Source organism: Netta rufina, assembly GCF_964035555.1.
Source record: "Netta rufina genome assembly, chromosome: 1".
In the NCBI taxonomy this organism is placed as follows: domain Eukaryota; kingdom Metazoa; phylum Chordata; class Aves; order Anseriformes; family Anatidae; genus Netta; species Netta rufina.
Window position 1 is genome coordinate 54363634 of NC_140123.1, and position 14634 is coordinate 54378267.

Below are 14634 nucleotides of genomic sequence, written 5' to 3' on the forward strand. Positions count from 1 at the left end.
AATACACTTATGTGAGCTGAATGTGAAATGTTATATCTCTCCACTGATTAGAGAAGGAATCTGAATTCTTAATATAGACTACCTAACCATGGTTAGTTCCCTGAACCTATATGGGGTGAATCCAAGCCTAAATCAGTGATATTTCTTCCTGCAATGATAATCTGAATTTATATGGGATGAATCCAAGCCTGAATAAGTAACTGATGCCTTTTCCTAGAATGACACTTTTTTCTTACCAATGCTATTTGATTTCATAGCATGAAATTTTATTACTTTCATCAAACATATAAAATAAATCTGAATGAAGAAATTATTCTAATTTCTTTTCAAATGAAATCAGTACAGTACATTTATCTCTATAGCTCTGAATATCTCAAAACTGTATCTGATTGATATACTGTATCTTGTTTTTGTCTTTTAATTGTATTTATTATCCCCTCCTTTTTATACTATGAAACAAAGTAAATAGAAAAAAAAACAAAATTTTAAAAGTACAGTAAAATGATATCTTGTAATCTGGTTGTAGATAGTACTCATGAATGTATATCAGATCCTAACACTTGTGGATTTATATTTCTTTTCCAAAGTACTCCTTGCTACTTCAGTCCTTTTTATTTTAAACTTTTTGAGTTTGTCCATGCCATTAGTTTCTAGGCACCGAATAAAAGAAAACAAACTGTATAAAAATGTTATGTATTAATATCATATTCTCTATTTTGCTTGCAGTTTTCACATAGACTGTTCACTTTACTTCCCTCCATTCATCTCTTATCTCTGAAATTCTGTTCTTTACGTGAACCTACATTCTCCCACACAGAAAACCAGATGCGTTTGTTAAGCTGCAAATCTGGAATACTTTTGACACCCGTGAACAGCCCAAGCAAGACCAAAAGAAAGAACTCAGTCTGTTTCACTTCCTACACAGAATAATCAAGGTTTTTCAAACCTTATAAAACTGCCAGAGTATGTTTAAAATGCTTGTACTCCAAGAGACACAGAACACAAAGGCAGATACATGACTTTAACAAAAATAATAGAGAAACATTTTTCCACATTTCCACAATGATTTTCCAAATAATTTTTCTGTTTCTCCACCTATATAAGATATACGTCTACTTTTTTATGTTCTTGAAGAAAGCCTGTTGATAGTTAAAATGACAAGAACAAGTTGGTTTCCAGACAAGGAAAATATTTCTGCTAATCATTCTACAGTAAATTAATGCTATATACTTTTAATACGTCTTTTCCATGTAAAGCAAATGCAAATGTATCATGTTGACAGCAAAATCCTAACTATGTAGACAAGTAACAAATTTTAAAAATGATTTCTTGTGAAAGACACTAACATTAATTATGGAGGTAAAGGCTTGAGAGATGTCAGATTCCTCTGCAATGTAGTTAAACATTCTCCAAAGAGCTATTCCAGCATCTTCATTTCCATCTATTTCTTCTTTTGTATTTAAAACAAAAACAAATCCAATTCTATAAAGAAACAGAAAAAGATCAGCCATTTTAAAACAATATAAATTTCATACACATTTGAGAACTGACCTAAAAGAACAAGATGTTTTCACTCAAGTAATCTGTTCAGCAAGTAGCCTTAAACAATTTCTGTGTCTAGGATGTGTTGTCATGACTCTGTGTGGTGATGCTCAGGACACCTGCTATGCAGTCTTCATCAGATCTCCCAGACTATGCTTAGGCTACTGAAAACGTACTGGGTTTGGATATGCCTTTTTTTCCATTTAAATCTGACTTACCGTCAGATTTAGGATTTCTGTGAGTCATTAGGATTTACTCATAACCTTTTTTCTCCTTATTTATCTGCAGGTTATGACACTCTTCATGTTCCTGCCATCACCACCTCAATGGCTTGACTCTTTGGCATAGGAAAAGTCCAAGAGAGATCCTTCTGTTGAGGATCTCTGGGAGTGGAAAATTGACCTGGACCAGAAAACATTAAGCCATTTTCTGACAGGGAAAGAAAGAGAGTAGACAAGCTCCATCTTGCATGCCACTTCACAAAAAAATAGGTAAGGAGGAGAAAGAGTAGAGAAATTTCAAGGGCAAATTTTCCAGTCTCAAGTGATGTAGCATGTGTACAGCCATGGTTAGATCATTTAGATTTCCAAAAAGGAGAAATGTATGAACACAGTGGTGTGCATTAGAAGGTGAATAGGAAGGTGGATGCTGTCATTCACCTGGAATTTTGTGAGAGCAAAGCCATCAGACTCCTCCTAAGTATTTGCAAACCTTTCACTGTCTGGTATCAGTACTTTTTATTGGAAGACCAGGCATCCCCAACCCACCCCCTGCACTCCAACACTAAGCCTGCATGTGTAATGGGAGTGAAGAATGGGAAGAAGATGACTGTCCTGTTTTTGCCTGTGGTAGAGTTAATTTTCTTTGTACAGGTTCACTGTTTTGGATTTTTGATGAAAATACCTGAGATAACATACTGATATTTTAGTTATTTTGAAGCAGTGCTTGCACAGAGCCAGGGACTTTTCAGCTTCTCGTGCTGTCCTGCCAGCGAGGAGGCTGGGGATGCACCAGGAGCTGGGAGGGGACACAGCCAGGACAGCTGGCCCAGGCTGCCCAGAGGGATGTCCCATAGCATATGATGCCATCCTCAGCAATAGGAGCTGGGGTAAAGAAGGCAGGTGAACATTTAGAGGGATGGGGTTTGTCTTCCGAGAAACTGTTACTTGTGATGAGCCCTGCTTTCCTGGAAGTGGCTGAGCACCTGCCTGCCCATGGGAAGGATTGAATGAATTCCTGATTCTGCCTGGCTTGCATGTGCAGCTTTTGCTTTACCTTATCAGGGTAAACGGTCCTTATCTCAACCCATGAATACTTGCACTTTTACCTTTCTGATTCTCTCTTCTATCCCCATGTGGGGAGAGTGGGCGAATGGCTGTGCGGAGCTGTGCTGTCTGCCAGGATTAAACCAAAACAACAACCAAAATCACGTTTTTTTAAGAATCAGAAATTTAGATAAAAATAGAGATTTTATGTACATATTCTGCTGCTTTTACAGCTCAGATCCACCTTGTGCAGTTTCCCAGAACACAGCCTTCAATCATCCTGAATAGCTAATGCTACTCACACTGGATTTACAGAAAAATCCTCTACTAGTAGCTATCACTTCTCCCAAGACAAAACCAACAGTGCCCCAGAAAAACTGCTCCATGAAAAATCCCTCTGGAAGCGTCTGTTCAGCTTTGTTCTCTCCTGTATTTACTTTTTAGCGAATGTACAGGTATGCATGCCTCTCCCTGACAACTGCAACCAAAACTGCTCAATGTGCTGACTGCCTTACACAACCGCAGCCGTTTAGGAAACACAGCTGGATAAACTGCTGCCGATCCCTGACTACACAAATAGCAGCGCTGGATAATGTTCTGAACACAGAGAGATTGGTAGAGAGCTGGAAAATCATGCCAGCTATCACAAAGAGGAGAATTAGACAGAACAGAGGAATCACAAAGGAGTTTCTAAAGGAGAAGCACACAGACTCAAAGCTGGCTTCTGCTTGTGCATTTTGGAATTTCATTCATTTCTGTGCATTTTGGAATTATTTCCATATAGCATACAGCTCCATCATAGCTGCTACAAGCACATGAGAGATCTACTGATCTCATGGTACCTGAGAGCTGCTACAAGAACATGAGAATCTGCTATATTCGGTCCACATTTCAGAAGACCTCTATATTTATATGCAAAAATTCAACAACTTTCATGATTTAGGAAGCCAGGTTTTCATTTGAATAGCCACTGCACATCAGATATTTCTAATCTAACAATAATAAATGTGTTATGTCAGTGTAACACTGCTTAGATGAATGTTTGGGTCATAATTAGGACTGCATCAAATCACAGGAACAGAGAGAAGTGAGAAATACAGCACATTTTCTAAAAAGATGTAAATAATGATTAACACATAAAGATGCATCATGTTCTACGATAAACTACTTCTTCCATTTTTTTACATCTATCATTACTGTAAATAACTCTTCCAAAATCTTGTGTCATCTGGGTACAGTAGGAACAGTCAACAAAACAAAACATAGAAGAGTAGAGACCCCATGGTTTGTCTACATCTTCAATAGTGTGTACGGGCTGTTGCTCACATCTCAGCGAAGTTCTGTTAACACTAAGATAGTTCAGGGAAGGACACCTAAGACAACAAAAGAACCTTCAGAACAGCTTTCAAATAATAACTAGTAGCCTAGGGAAAGAAATGACTGTGGTAGAATATCACAGATCTCTGTAAGATCATAAATGGCATCTAGAGAATGGGAGAAACTGTTGAGTCTCTCCTGGTTATAAAAACTATGGAATCAGTAAATGAAGCTAGTGGAAGTCTGGCTCAAAACAAATAAAGTAGTTCTTCATGTACCACATAAGTCGAATGTGAAAATGTTTGGCAAAGATACTGTGGGTGGTAAAATTTACATGAATTCAAGGAGAAAGCAGAAAGCTCTATGGAAGAGAAATCAATTATTGTTGCTGAATAGTTAGAAACCAAATCTGGAACCCTTTGATCTCCAAATGCCTGAAGGCTATGAAAATACTCAGGCAAAGGATCTTGTTAACCTGTTCTTTTTATTTTACATAGGTAGCTTCGTTAAGCCCATTGCAGAGTTCCTTAAGCCTGTGACAGACTAACCTAAATGGACCTTTAGTCTGACTCAGTTTGGCTGCTCTTATTCTATTACATATCAGAAAAGGAAAATCAGATTCTCTGATATATTTTCCTCAAGGGCTGAAGTAGTGTTGTCTCTCACATAGAGAGAAAATGCACGGATAACTAATATCTATTCTCCTTTACTTTTTTGTCACCAAATAATAGTAATGATAATAATAATGATAATAATAATAAGCAATAGGAACTGCAAAAAAAAAATAAAGGAAACTCAGATTTAAAAATCCTGACAAAAAAAATAAAGGAAACTCCTGCAATTTACTGGGGAAACAGCAAACCATTTCATGGGAAGATTTTAAATATTTAATATGGAGTTCATCTTGCTGAACCTTGGATCTAGGTCAGACACTCTTCTCTTTTATAACCTGTAAAACAGACACTCTGAAGAACAATTCATTTTCTCATAAAGTAGATATCTCAGAACAACTGGATTCTTCTTCACAAGTGTCTCTTTCTCTCAAGTGACTGCTAGTTCAGACTCCCATGACTAATTTCTAGAAATTCAGAATTTGTTGAGGTTAATCTCACTTTAAAGAGTTTTTTAACAACAAAATTAAGTAAAGCAAACTCAATTCAAAGAAATAAAATACAAAATACCCTCAAATCATGTTTTACTAACTGTGTGTCTGCTTACAGAATATTTTGCTTATAATGTAACTTCACATAGGCATCCAGTAGGACTATTTGAGAAAGTAACTTTAAATCAGAACTTTACAGTTTATTTTCCACTCAATCAGGTATGCTACCCTTTACAACCTACTTGCTTAAGCATACTTAATACTCTAGCAAGCTTAACACAAGTGGTCAAAAAATACGGCTTATTAGAATGTTGTTACATTAAACTTCCTCTGAATTAATTTCTTTGCTTAGCAGAATAAAAGATGAGAAAGAAAAAAGGAAAGCAGCTTTCTTTTAAGACTTTCCTTCAATACTTTCAGGTTTTCCTTACCGAAGTGGTACATTATGATGATAGAATAGTTCTGCCAATTTCATATAATCATCTGTATCTTCTTGGACTGGGTCAACAAAAAGAACCTAATAAGAGAAAATATATTATAGAGACAATATTTTGTCTTTATGCCTCTTTCTGAGCTGTACACCCCAACTGTTTTCATTTTCCTAGAATGTTCATTGTAAGAAAACACGATTAGTATGAATGAAAAAACCTTCAGAATTAATGGATTTGGACCAAATACTGAGCAACAGGATTTAACTGTTTATTAAACTTCAAACCAACTGTAAACTCTCCTTTGAAAGACTGTGCCACTATTTTATCTATTTTAATTGAAATTATCTATTTAAAAAAAGATCTAGTGCTAATTTTTCTATTAAAAAAACCTTGCAATTAAGTCTCTACTGTCAAGAAAACCAAACTAAAAGAAGTAAACAGAATATGTTGACATAAAACTGTATTTAAAAAATGGAGCACTGGGAATTAATTCTTTCCTGTCTCACATATCCTTGTATTCACTGTCTCATTTGTTGTAGCTTGGAGTGTAAAATCAGATCTTTCAGGCATGCACAGAATCCAAAACTGTGATTTGTCTGCATGGGTAGATTATACTTATGCAGATTTAATTATGACATTGGTACCTTATTTATTCTGCTTTGCATTCAAGTCCCTTTAGAATGGATCACAATTTTGTTAGAGTAGCTGAAATGCAGCAGAATAATTTTAAAATTTGGAACACTCCCTCCCCCTCGGATTACAGTTAAATGATATGTTGTCGATTTCTATAATAAAGCTGTTATATAAATCTATACCAACATTTAACTTTGAACACATATGCAATCTACTTCACATTATACACACCTTTTGCTTCATTGCAAGCATGCATATTTTAGTTATATATTGTTTGTATCTTGGTTGTTTTTTTATGCATTGAACTTCATTCAACTGCCTTTTGTAATTATTTTAATTTTGAACAGCAATAGCTGCTTCCTTAACTTACTAAGAGATACTAAATGCTACATATAGAGGAAAAATTAGACTACAAGACATTCATAATTAGTATGCTTTCTGTACCTCAGCTCACCACTTTTAAAACAAGAACAGTTATGACCTTCACTCAGTAGTTTTCTATGAAGAAAACGTACTAATAATTGTGAATCATCTATATGCAGCAAGGAAGGGAACAGTAAAGCTCTGGGCAAAAAAAAAGTCAGATATTGTATAGTATAAAACTAAGAAAGCCAACAATATGGGGAGTAAAAAAATGAAATACTGAATATTTGTTTAATCAGTGAGGATAAACTTTTATTTGCAGTGCACGCCGCAAACATCCTCTGGAAAACCAGTCTGTGTTGTCATGCAGGTCAAAGTATTACAGTAATGCACAAGGAAGCTGACATAACTGTACCATCAGAGCTTCCCCTCATTCTCCAGAACAATATTCATTTTGAGCTATTTTGAAAGAAATTATATTTTATATTCTTCCTAGATAAGCACCCACTGGACACTAGCATTTATCAAAAAATACAAATTAAATCAGTGGGGCTTTACTCATCATGTAGAAGTAGCTCATGATTTATTTTCCTCTTTACTCAAAAAGATAAAAAAGTTTGCATTCCTCTGTCAAACTGTAACAATATTGCCTTCTGAATGTCATTTACATCATTTTCTGGTCAGAGAGGTTAAAGAGCATTATCATGTTATCCAATAAATCAGAAGAATTTCAACATATTTTCCTTATAGGGTTGGAATAACTTTCTTCCTGTATTCTTCAGTGCTAACCCCATGCATTCTTTTCATCTCCTAAACTGTATACCAAGGCAGTAGAAGCGGATCTTTCATTATTTTGCATTTCCAAATGTATTCTTTGGTGATATATAAAAGCAATCTAATTGCTTGAGAAGGAAACCTAAGTCAGTGGTGAATCTTCCATGAAAATGGCAACATTTTCTAAAATAGTCTTGAAATGAAGCACACATTCCTCCTTTCCTCTAAAAGTTGGTGGCCTGCTGGTGCAACATTTCAATCTTTGTCTTTTGTCCCTGAATCTTAAGAGTGGTGTTACTTCACCAATCCTAATGGTAACTCTATGAAGGATTCCAATAAACTAAGAGGCTAATTTATAATACAGTCAGTTTATGCCTGGCATAAACACAGATTAATAAAAATTAAGATTTGCAAGACTTGCTTGCAAAGCCTGAAAACCAAGAAATAAAGAGGGAATTAAAAAAATGCTTTTAATGGAAGCATCTACAATAAAGAATTACTCAATTAACTGATCTCAGTTTGACATTCACAAGTTAACTGTCCTGAGATATCAATCAGCTATAAAAATAGTTTCTTGTTGTTATAAGGATTATTCAGCTGATACAGTAAATAGGCTTTTGAACTCTAGTTTCAGGGTCTTCACTTATGCCCCTTCACTTCTACATTTTGAAGAATTTAATTTGATGATATAGTACTGGAAATTTCCATTGACTTTGTCTACTATTATCCTGCCATTACGTGGCCAAATATACAGAACAATGTACTGATGTGTGTATATTTACATCATGACTCAAAAATAGTCCAGTTTCCCAAGAAACTCTGTGTAAAATGTAAAATTTAACATTAATTATAATTCTGGGAACATTTCATAGAAATAAACCACCTCACCAAGAATCAGCTACACTCAATAGATAAAAGACTGAAACAATAGTTCTAGAAATCAGGCTAGTAATCACATGTGACTTACGAAACAAAAAGATTCTCACTGCTGTTGGTAGACCCACAAAGAAAACACAAAACCATAACCCAACAGTGAATACAGAATGTGTATTTTTTCAATAAACTGTGTGCACATATTGATACATACATTATGCAAAAAAACATGTTATCTAAACTTACCAAATTATATAAATTGCGTCTGATCTGCTGTATAACTCCAGGAAATGTAGGTTTTAGCAGTTCCTGATAGCTTGCAGGCCATGTGCTATAGCTGTGGTCTTTTTCTATGTCATTAATCCACTACAACAAAAAAAGCCAACTATTTAAAAAACACACATTAACTAGTGGATAAACTATGTATGTATAAATAAAGCTATTTTAAAACACACAAAAAGCCTGGAAACAGGAAAAAGTTCTATTTCTTTTTTAGTTAGTAGCAGAAAATTGCTTCTAAAATTAATATATCTTTTTCTTTTCAGTCACAATGTTCAGTGTTTTTTTTTGTTTGTTTGTTTTTTCAGCACATGACAGAACTAATTATGAAAGGAAAAGGAAAAAAGCTTTTGTTTTCTGTATCAAAATGTGAATAAAAACATTTTTTCAAATGTGGAAAATACTTTCACAATACAAAGATCATAACAACTTATCACACAGATATGTGTGTAACACAGCACAGCCACCTTGAAAGACATACAATATTTATCTATCAGCTGCAGCAGCACTATTATTAAGATATATCAGAATAACTCAGTAATTAATAGATGATCCATTACAGTCAATTTTTATGTGTTGTCAAAAATACAATTTTATAAGTTTTCATTTTTTCTTTTTCTTTCATATTAATATTTATCACTGTGTACTGTTCTTACACTGTTTTCTGTGCAAGCTATCTATAATTGGCAAACAGGAGAGAGACACATGCTTCTTGCAGGTGAAGAAAATTAGTCTTTTAGTGCCTTTTCCATATGCATATAACCTTTGTTTTGACAACTAAGAACTTTGAAAAACAAGGGAAAAAAGCAGTCATTGGACAACAGAAAACAAGATGTGTAAGTTCTCCACAATTCACTTACCCTACTTTTAAAGCACTTTCTGCAGTCTTGCATAATATAAGCAAAAGCACTCGCTCTCTCCAGGCCATGGGAGACATGGAGTGAGTCCAGCGAAGAGCTATTAAAATGATCAAGGGACTGAAACATTTCTCATATGAGGAAAGGCTGAGGGAGCTGGGATTGTTCAGCCTGGAGAAGAGGAGGCTCAGGGGTTTCTGACCAACATCTGTAACTTTGTGAAGGGAGGATGTCAGAAGATGGGGCCAGACTCTCCTCAGTGGTACCCAGCAATAGGACAAGAGGCAATGGGCACAAACTGAAACACAGGAGGTTCCATCCGAACATGAGGAGAAACTTCTTTACTGTGAGGGTGACTGAGCACTGGAACAGGCTGCCCAGATAGGTTGAACAGTCTCCTTCACTGGAGATATTCAAAAGCTGCCTTGACACAATCTTGTGCAACGTGCTCTCTGAGACCCTGCTTGAGCCAGAAGTTTGGACTAGATGACCTCCGGAGGTCCCTTCCAATCTCAACTATTCTGTGATTTTGTGATTATGAGTACTGTGTCCAGTTCTGGGCTCCCCGGTACAAAAAAGACAGGGAACTCCTGGAAAGAGTCCAGCACAGGGCCACAAAGATGATATGGGGCCTGGAGCATCTTCCCTATGAGGAAAGGCTGAGAGACCTGGGTCTGTTCAGCCTGGAGAAGAGAAGACTGAGGAAGACTGAGAGGGGATCTTACTGATGTTTACAAGTATCTTAAGCGTGGAAGATAGAGGGATTTGGCCAACCTCTTTTCAGTGGTTTGTGGGGACAGGACAAAAGGCAATGGCCACAAGATGGAGCCCAGGAAGTTTCACACCAACATGCAAAAGAACTTCTTCACGGTGCGGGTGACAGAGCACTGGAACAGGCTGTCTAGGGAGGTTGTGGAGTCTCCTTCCCTGGAGATATCCAAGGCCCGACTGGACGCCTACCTGGGCAATCTGCTCTAGGGAACCTGCTTTGGAAGGGGGGTTGGAGACCCGATGATTTCTCGAGGTCCCTTCCAACCCCTACAATTCTGTGATTCTGTGACTAGTTGCTTCAAAGTCAAGTTCTACAACTATGATTTGCACCTACTCTTAGACACATTCTTCTTTTCTTTTAAACATCCTACACCTTAATATTTTAGTAAGATATATACTAGAGAAAATTATTCCTAAAATACGCTGAAGGAGTACCACCCTCCAAAGTATCTTACACTACTTATTTACACATTTTTATGCCTCTTATTTCAACTGTACTTCATATACTACAGTATTAGACTGTCTCATACATAGAGTTAAGAAATCTGCAATATTAAAAAAAAATAATTTTAATGAGTTTAAATACTCACTATTATCGAAGAATGGCGAATGTCTAGTGCATAACTGTCATCTGCCGGATGTATATGCAATCTCATAAATTTACTCAGGGTCTCCTCTTTGATTCCAAGTTCATGAAGGCCATGCATTACTTTTCCATCCACTTTAAGAGTCTCTAAGACACTTTTTCAAGAAAACAAAATGTTTATCTATGAAATCTTGTCATGGCATAACAAGGAAAAATATTTCAAAAACTGTTAAGGTAAAGATTACTTTTAGTATTAAAAATCATTCTTACTTTCTCCTAAAGTCAAATGTCTAAAATAAAATATATTCATAACACTACAAGTATTTATCCTCAACATATTTCAAACCAGGATTCTAACACATTATACAATTTTGGTTTATTCACTTTTATTTTACATGAAGGAACTTCCTCCATCTTTAAAAAGATGTGGCAGGACAGCAGAGGGGAAGGCTGCTTGTTGCATTGCCCTGGCTGAGGCAGGAATCCAAGAAGAGTGTAGATAAACATAGATGAGTGTAGTTAAGTGTAGTAGCAAGTGATGGAGACACAGACAAACCCGATGTCTGCATTATGGCAGAACACCGAAAATGGCAGGGAGGAAGTACAGAGCTACACCTCTCAGATCATGTGAAGAAAGATATTTCCCAGATTCCTCAACAGGACTCATTTGTTACATTCTGAAAATTTGATATTAATAATGGAAGCAAGCCTGAAGTATTTGCCCGTTAGAACACAATAGATTTTACAAACATCTTTATTTCTGTTTTGCTTCATCCTGAGTTTTCTCTATTTCAAAAAGTTTATTCTAAATCATATTGAAATTAAATTTAGCATTATCATTTTAAAGTACCTATTAATATTTGCATCATTACCAAGAAAGATGCAATTGACTCCATCTCAAAACTCTGAGAAAAACATGTAGTAAAAAACCCAAAACTATAAACACTAGAACCAAAAACGTTTAGGATCTTCATCAAAGGACAAAAGATGACATGGAATAGAAAAATAAAAAATAAAAATGGTAGACTGACAAATCAAGAACATAAAAAAAACTTCAGCGTTAGCATTGCAGACTTATTGCCAGTTTGCATGCCACCAACATGATTCTGAAGTAGTCATGTCTGTCTTGTTGTTCACAACATGCAGAGGAATGGAAAATGTCCACAGTTTTTATGAGTTCTTGCAAAGAAGAGGCAAATCACAAGCAATATAATTATACTGTAATTACAGAAACTGGAAGAAGTTTTCTTATAGAAAAAAAGCATATTAGAATATAATAACAGAACTCATCAGAAAAGGTGATCAGGTACAGACTCACTAACATGCCTAAAATTATCCAAGGTATCTTTAAACTAAATTTAATGCCTGTATTTTTTTTGTAATTCTTATGAAATAAAGATGAGAGAGCACTTAATTTACTTTTTCTGAAGTGTTCTTCCTACCTTTGTATACACGCGTTGGATTCCTTCCATTTCAAAATTAATTTTACATGGTAAGATATAAAATTGTAAGTAAATTGTAGAACACATAATCCAAGAAAAAAATAGTGGTTTCAACTACTTCTGCAATTTTCATATACAAAGCAAAATGACTGTAAAGCAATATTCTCTCTATTGAAATACCTCCTGGCCCCCAAAATGCAACAGATTAGATTATCTATCACCATGAGCACAGCTCCAGAATTATTAGTAATTCTGTAATTTTCAAGCCAAACATACGCTCTTACCTAAATGGATCATGAAAATCTAGGTCAATATGAAGGCCATTTACAAATAAACGTGCTTCTCCGGGTTGGATTCCAAGTGTTTCATGAAGATGCTTAAAAATAAAAAGCATTGCTAACTTATTTAGACATGTGTAAGCACTAACATACATACGCACACACATATACAAACTGTATGCAATCCTACAAAACAGACACATCAAAACTCTTCAGTATAATTTCTTCTTTGATCTCAATGTTATTAGTAAAAATATTGAAAGCATACTTCTACAGGTGTTGTTTAACACACTGTCAATTAAAACAGTTGTATAAGCCCTCCCAGTGTAGCCCTGCCTGTACAAGGTATAGACAATGGCACATTCTCAGTGTCTGCTAACAGAAAGTGAAAATACACACAAACACCAAATTATGGCTCATAAATTTTTGAAAAAGTACCCCCACAACATTTCTCCTGCAAATACTTTAATGTCCGAACAAAAAGTAAATGGAGGCCCAACACGTCCTTCATACCTCCACTCCAAACTAGCTTTCTTAATACCTAAAAATCTTGCACAATTCCAAAAATGTGCAGTAGCAATTCTTCAGGGAAGGTAGAAAAGACAGACTAGAAACATACAATCTCATTTAACAAAGGGATCTTGAAAAGACTGTAGATCAGAAAGGGACAGCATATCCCTGCTTTGCAAAGAGAAAAACCACAAAAATCAAACAAACACAAGATGAAGGAAGTATTTAGTGAGTAAGGACTGCCTTATCATTTTTTCTCAGAGAGCAGTGAGGCACCACACTGTTCAAACTATCGACAGTGGCTGTAGCAAGATAAGTAACAGGAGCAACAACAACAGTTTATTCCAACTAACACCATGAGGAGCTGTCAGATTTCCAGATCTGTCTTAATTCTCAACAGAGGACTGGAAAGCATTGTAAGTATGCAAGGAAAAAAAAACAAACAACAAAACACACACACAAAACAAACAAACAAACAAAATAAAAGAGACTTTTTCTCATTTAATTCTTGCTTATTGAACAAAACAGTGAACAAAAAATGTACTTTCAACAAAAGCACACATAGAGCAAGCAACTCGGGCTGTGTGTATGACTTCGCTTATGAGATTGCCTCTGAACTAATGAGAGAAAAATCAGGAAAATATTGAAAGCTGTAAAGCTTATGCAACCATTAAAACAAGACCGAGAAGTAGTAGCTGGGGTCTGACATTTACATTTTTCCTAGCTTCATATAAAATTAAATACCCTCCCAAAGTCTCACTTTCACTCTGCACCAGGCAGAGAAGCAAAGTCCTAGATAGACCTGAAATATTCCTGTAGTTAGCGAATCTAACTGACCATGATTTTAATACCACGGTTGTACCACAAAGTGCTGTGACTGCAGAAAATTCCCTATTAATACCACTTGACTTAAGGAGTGAACAGCAAATATAAGCAGGATTCCAGCCTTGCAAAATCTTACCAGCATCTTTCAGGGCCCTTACTCAGATCTTGTGAGAAAAGCCAGGCAGGTAGAACAGGCCCTCTCCCTGAAGCCCTGAAATCACCATGTAGGCTAAGAGATCTCGTACCGTGACTGAAAGCTTACTGGTCATCCCTATAAGCCCAGATACTCAAAAAAAGAGAGATGCTGATAAAATTGCAACCGCCTGATATAGGTCATACAAGAATTGACGCTAACTGAAACAAATGCAAGAACAAAGATAAAAGAATCAGCCAACAGGTATTGCAATGGGAGTCTACATGTTTCCAAATCCTTTGGTACTGCAGGACAAAAACTGGGCTGATTCAGAGCTGAGACACATTACACATCTTTGATAATAGGCATTTGATTATTCAGAAGTTCATCCATTTGCCTTAACAACTTTGATGGAAGCAGTATTTAGACACCTAAGACTAGAATTTACTGCTAATAATACTCACACAGTATTTTGTTGCTAAACTGTCAGCAAATTATTGCACTGGAAGTTTTGAGATGTGTTTAATGAGATTTTCTTTTTTGTTTTACCCATAGCAGCTCTTTGTATATTTTTTAGTTGGATATCAACTCATTACATCTAAATCATCACATGCCTTTCAACTTTTAATACCTTTATTTCCTCCCGTTACATT

At 35.8% G+C, this 14634-nt stretch overlaps 1 protein-coding gene across 1 annotated transcript in view; it reads right to left on the bottom strand.

Annotated features, from left to right (window-relative positions):
- The window catches only part of UGGT2 (UDP-glucose glycoprotein glucosyltransferase 2), a gene marked incomplete at its 5' end in the record, with an annotated part of 86345 nt that overhangs the window by 41574 nt on the left and 30137 nt on the right, over nucleotides 1-14634 (bottom strand). Inside the window, 5 exons of the mRNA XM_084306529.1 lie at nucleotides 1347-1482; nucleotides 5658-5743; nucleotides 8547-8666; nucleotides 10798-10948; nucleotides 12520-12611. Of these exons, the coding sequence (XP_084162655.1) occupies nucleotides 1347-1482; nucleotides 5658-5743; nucleotides 8547-8666; nucleotides 10798-10948; nucleotides 12520-12611 (585 nt within the window). The remainder of the gene's footprint in view (nucleotides 1-1346; nucleotides 1483-5657; nucleotides 5744-8546; nucleotides 8667-10797; nucleotides 10949-12519; nucleotides 12612-14634) is intronic.